This window comes from Lipotes vexillifer, unplaced genomic scaffold (genome assembly GCF_000442215.2).
Source record: "Lipotes vexillifer unplaced genomic scaffold, Lipotes_vexillifer_v1.1 scaffold217, whole genome shotgun sequence".
NCBI lineage: Eukaryota > Metazoa > Chordata > Mammalia > Artiodactyla > Lipotidae > Lipotes > Lipotes vexillifer.
The window spans coordinates 7,640,990-7,646,989 of NW_006788200.1; the positions used below are offsets into that span (position 1 = coordinate 7,640,990).

The 6,000-nt window shown below is 54.0% G+C and overlaps 1 protein-coding gene across 1 annotated transcript in view; it reads right to left on the reverse strand.

Annotated features, from left to right (window-relative positions):
* The window catches only part of NRG2 (neuregulin 2), a 185,963-nt gene that overhangs the window by 28,499 nt on the left and 151,464 nt on the right, over window positions 1-6,000 (reverse strand). Inside the window, exon 4 of the mRNA XM_007461505.1 lies at window positions 939-1,059. Coding sequence (XP_007461567.1) covers window positions 939-1,059 — 121 coding nt within the window. The remainder of the gene's footprint in view (window positions 1-938; window positions 1,060-6,000) is intronic.

Consider the following 6,000-nt stretch of genomic DNA (forward strand, 5'->3'; position numbering starts at 1 on the left):
ACCTGTGCTGCCCTCACCAAGTTCCCCTACCTGTTCCTTGCTCACCTACCAGAGAATCTGTCAAGGGGGCAGTGGGGGCCCGGCTCCCAGAAGATGTGGCTGGGCCTGAGCAAGCCCTCCCTGATCACTGTGCTCCCACCTACCCTGTTTACTAAGGGTGGGGAGCAGGGGGTCCTCAGCTCCTGGGAGTTCCTTCGGGATAGCTCTTGGGGGGAGGCAGAGTCCCAACATGAGCTTTTCCTCAACCCTGACCTCCCTCCACTCAGCCACACCCAGAGTGATGTCCTTGCTGGTGGCCCTTCACTCCCCAGAGATGGGCTAGGGACTCAAGTGGCACAGGCAGCAGCCAGAGCATATCTGGGCACTGGGGTCCTGCTGGGCAGGGAGAAGAGCCAGGTCCCGAGGCGAGCGCTGCGGGCAGAGCCCTCTTCTTCCCTCAAGGCTGTAAGAGCAGAGCCCAGCTAGCAAGGGCTCTGGGGCGTGTGCCCTACCTGACCCTGCCAGGCTCCTCACTGCTGGGGAAGATGCACCCTGGGCAATGTTCATCAGAACAAAGTTTGGAAAGTTGCTGAGAGATAGGGAGGGGAAGAGAGAGAGAGAGAGAGAGAGAGAGAGAGAGAGAGAGAGAGAGAATCCAGTGCCCCGGGCATAGACTGGTCTCGCCATCTCCCTAGAAGGTGTTGGTGAAAGGGTGGACATTGGAAGATGGGGTGGGTAGGGGCCTGGGAAACTGGGACTGCAGAAGCCCTGAGCCCTTTAGAGCTTACATCTCCCTGTATTCCAGGAAAGGGCTAGAAGTGGGGCAAACCTCCCTGTCTACACCCCTTGGAGACCCCTTATTAGTATCTTGAAGCTCACTTTTCCTAGAGCCCTCCACTTCTGCCCCAGCCTCTCTCCCCCTGCTCCTGCCCCCATGCCTGCCCCCTCTGGTGACTTACTTGCAGGAGAGCTGGTTGATGCCCTCGATGTAGTAGCAGACGCCTCCGTTGACACAATAGGACTTGGCTGTCTCGTTGCACTTGCGGGCGTGCCCCGACCAGGATGATAGGGTAGTGCTCACTGGAGGTACGAGAGACACGTGCCGGTGACCCACTGAGACTACCTCTGGGCCCCAGGAATCACCTCCTTCATGGCCCATCTCAAAGCTGGACGATCAGAGACTGTAGGAATGGCTGGGGTGGGGGGAAGGTCTGGTGGTCCCTCCCAGGTCACCAAGAAGGCCAAGGGGAGGCCACCGTGAGCTTGGACCATCTGCCCAGCACCACCTTGCACCCTCGCTCCAGGCAAACCTTCAAAGGCTGGGAAGATTTTTTTTTTGGAGGGGATGAGAGGCTAGCAGAAACTGCTCCATCTTCTGGCATAAGGGCCCACCTCTGCTGCTTGCCTGCCTGCCTGCCTGCCTTTCTGGGGGGCTCCGCTGCAGGTGGATGAGGCATCATGTCTTCCGTGGGGGGCAAGTCACAGGGGTTCAGGGAGGAGACATTTATATCTGTCTGCACTGCTGGGGCTCTCATCGATCAGGGCGTGATTACAGGGAGCTGGGCTTTGAGGGGAATGGCACCTTTTGGGGCACTGTAATTTTCTGCGATCTAGGGACTTGCGGCAAGAAGCCTAGCTTCCATCTCTCCCCTCTTTGTCCCAGAGTTGGGCCAAGGTGCCCAGAAATGCTACAAAGGCCGCTATGCGCGTCTCCATAAGCATCCCGGCCGCCTTCATGTCCTCCCTCACCAGGCAGCCTCCACCTCCCCCACCCGGTCAGCTGTTGCCTCTGGAGGGAGCCTCCAGGCCTTGGACAGCCCAGGCCGTAAATCCGGGGCTTCACGTTGCTGGGGAGAGGGCTGTGGGACAGCTGGGATGTGGAAACTAGGTGACAGCAAGACTGGGCTTCAAGGCTGCTAACCCAGACTGCACACCTGATGGATCAGATTCATTTGATAAGTGAAAATCACAAAAGCACTGCTCCCCAAAGGGATGGCATCCAGAAGCCTGGTTTCAAGTGAAAATTCTTGCCCCAAATTTCAGTCTTTATCTATTAGCTAACCTCTTAGGCTGTGTATCCATATTGGGCAGCTAGAAACCGGTTCCTGCTCCCCCCTCAGCTTCTGTGGCTCTGAGGGCCTCTCATGCCCACCCAGCCGTGGCCTCCTGACTGAGGTGGCCCGTCCTACCTTGGCCGGTCCTGTCTACTCAGGGGTACTGAGTCTCCACCATCCCCCGAAGTAAGTGGGGGGATGAGAGGAGGAGGAGGAGGGCCGGCACTTGGCGCCCTGAGTGTTTAGACATGTGGGGAGACGGATGGAGCACGGGACTGGGAGTGTATACACAGCTCTGCCTCTGTATATGTCTGAGGAGCTCGCTGATAAAACCCAGCGGGTAGGGCCAGCTCCCACCTTCCCTCCACATCATGCCTGCTGCTGGTCTGGCATCCTCGAGCCCCACCCCTGCTGACGTCTCCCACCTCTGCTCAACCCCACACAAGGCTGGGACCCACATGCTTCTGGGTCAGTGAGACCCAGGGTACTAAGACAGGGACAGAGAAGACAAACAGCTGAGATGACCACGCCTATGAGTTATAAAATCTCATTGCCGGGAGGACCCTAGAGGTTGTCCTGCCCTTCGGTTACATTGCCAAGGAGGAGTGAGGAAAGAGAGCAGGGAAGGGCCTTCCAGAGTCCAGTGAGTGCTGTAACAAGGCCTCAGGGCTCCTAACATCTGGCTGAGCATTCTCACCAGGCACCTGGTCCCTCGTAGAAGAACACGTCAGCACCAAGGCTTGACGGGAAGACGAATGCAAACACAATGTGGACCACGGGCCCGAGTCCTCTCATGGGCCTTGGCCAAGCCAGAGAAATCTCAGGGCAGCTTGACGCCCTCTGCAGCCAGGGGTGGAGGAACCCGCCCAACGATGGGCTGCATGAGCAGCGGGCAGGGGCGAGGATGGTGGCAGGACCACAGCTGTGTGCTTGGGCCTGTCTACACGCATGTCTGTGCTCACTGAGGCCTTGGGAGGCAGAGGACGACTCCTGAGGGAAGACAGGGCCCCATCTTGGGATCCATGGCCTAGGGCTGCCAGAACCATGTCATCACGGGGACTAGGCTGGGGCCCCATAAAGGTAAAAAGGGAGGGCAATGGGGGAGCCGGTTGTAGAAGGTGTGGAGGGAAGTGACCATAGGCCTTTCCACCTCAAACAGAAGTACCTTGAGGCCACCCCTGTGACGGCAGGGCCCTCCCAGCTCACGGCAGCCAACTCTGCTGGTGGTGAAGGCTCACGCCAGAAGATTTCCACACTGAAGAGGTGCATTCGTGCTATTCCAGCACACATGGGCTCCTAAGGCAATGCGTCACGCTCCCTTGTCAGCCTATTCGTATTTCTTCACTGTGTTCTCCCGTGTTTGGGGATGTGAAGATGACAAATGACCTTCAAGTGGGAGAATTTGGCCGCTCCCTGGATACCACCGCGGGGATGGAGCCGGGCCACCCCAAACTCAGCTCCCACTCATCTGCTCCAGCCACTTGTTCCTCTAGTCTTGCTCATCTCAATGACCAAAGGCCTAGAAGGCATCTTTGATTTCTGGTCCTTCTCTGTCCCCCTAGCCGTCCATCACCGAGGGCTGCCTTCCTACCTCCTCCTGAGGCTCTGTCCACGTCTCAATACCGCCTCCGTGGTCTCTTTCCTGGATGGCCACAATCGCCTCCTCACTGGTCTTTCTGCCCTCACTCTTGCCTTTATCTCTAACCTTTTCGCTTCGCACCTGCCACCAAAGTGGTCTTTAAAATATGTAAATTGATCAATCGCTTCCATTATCAAAACCCTCCAATGGCTTCCATTCATACTCATAATAAAGTCCCCCTCCCCATCCCCAAGTCTTATCTGGGCCTAACCACCTCTCCTGCTTCATGTCCTGTCCCTGTCTTGCAGTATATTCAGACTCCACTGGCTTAGTCCAGCTCCTCTAAGATGCCACGTGCCTTCTTATCCAGGACTTTCAAAATATCAGTGTCTCAGAGAGGCTGCTCAGGATCCTCCTTTATTCCTTCCCTTAGCTTTGTAACTTCTCCTTGTAGTGCTTATTCTAACAATTAAAGGACTAGTTGTGCAATTACTAGCTGTCCAAAGCTTAGCTCCCCCACTAGAATGTAAGCTCCATTTGGGCAGAGGCCATGTCTGTCTGCTTCACTGGTGAACGAACCCCAATGTCAAGCACAGCGCTTGAAATGTAATAGGTGCTTAACGAATATTTACAAATATTTCTAATGAGCAAATGGACATCTGATTCTTGAGAGAAAGGTACCTTCTTCTAACATGCCGGGGTCTAGTCTGGTCTCCTTGGCCGATGATGATATCTTTTCTGTAGGTTAAAGCATTGTCTCTTACTAAATGCAAATACTCCTGGAAGGTCATTAGGGAAATGAAAATCAAAACCACTGTGAGATAGCACTTCACACCCCCTCAGGTGGCTGTTTTTTAAAAAAAAAAAAGATGGATAATAACAAGTGGTGGTGAAGATGTGGAGAAATGGGAAGCCCCCATACTTTGCTGGTGAGAATGTAAAATGGTGCAGCCATTTTGAAACATAGCTGGTCATTCTTCAAAAAATTAAACATAGTTACTACATGACCCAGCAATTCAACTCCTAGGTGTATACCCAAGAGAACTGAAAACATATGTCCACACAAAAACTTGGACACAAATGTTATAGCAGCATTTTTCATAATAGTCCAAATGTGGAAACAACTAGAATGGCATAACACCCTCAGTTGATGAATATATAAACGATGTGGTAGACCCAGGCAATGGAATTATTATTCAGCCACGAAAAGGAAAGGAGTACTGATACTACTGCAACATGGAAGAAGCTTGAAAACATTATTTTAAGTTGAAGAAACCAGTCTTGAAAGGCCACATATTCTGTGGTTCTATTTATATGAAATGTCCAGGATAGGTAAATCCATAGCGGCAGAAAGGGGATTCTGGTTGCCAAGGGCTGGGGGTGGGGATTTAAAGAAAACACCTGGGAAGGATAAACCCAGGAAGCCTCTATCAGCCATTAGTGTCTTGGTGTGAGTGAGTGAGTTTATTGGGTCTCTGAAGAGAAAATGGGGCAGGAAGGAGCTGATGCTGCAGAGATGTTCTGCCTGCTGCCAGCTACTGCAACTGCTTTTCTCCCTTGCTCTTGGAGAAAATCTCTGCTCATCTTTCAAGGCCCAGATCAAGTATCTCTTCATCCTGTAAGGCTCCCCTCCCACCTGCCTGGGATGCCCCCTCTCCTGTTGTTAAGTTGTCTGTCTTTCCTCTTCAGTGTGTTAGAACAGGCAGACGCTTTGGGTTCAGGTTTTAGCTTCCTGCCATTTGAGGGGACTCTGGGAGCCAAGACTGTGACCCCTCAGTGCTCAGAACAGCATCTTGCTGAGTTAGGCCTCGCTGAAGGCTTGAGTTGACAGTACACGTGGGTGCACCTGTGATTAAACAGCTAGCCTTTCTAAGCCCCCAGGTAAGGGGCAGACCCAGAAGCCTCTCCAGGGCTTCCACGATCCTGTGACACCCCAGGTCACACCTGCCTGCCCTCTGGGGCAAAGCCAGGCCCGGCCCGATATCCCAGGACTTGGTACAGCCACCCCGGGACAGTCCACCCGGAAGGCCACACCCGCAAATAAAGTTCAGCAACAGGATGACAGCTGAAGAATGATCTGATAGAACTGGAGAGAGAGAGACACAAGACCACAGAGGGCCGAGGAGTGGCCCAGGAGTGGGGCCTGCACTGGGCGTGCCGCTGCGGTGGGCTGGACTGGTCAGGAGGATAGCTGCCTGGGAGAGATGGCGCGGGAGGAAGAATAAAAATGGGAAGGAGAGGCCGACTACAGTTAGGGTCGGAAAGGTCATTTGGGTCAGATTTGTGAGAGCTGGGCTGTGGGACCGAGTCCTTGTTCTTTGGCTCCATGGGTTGGGGAGTGACAGGGCGAAAGCATCTTGAGGCTGCTGCTCTGGTCCAGGTTCAGCA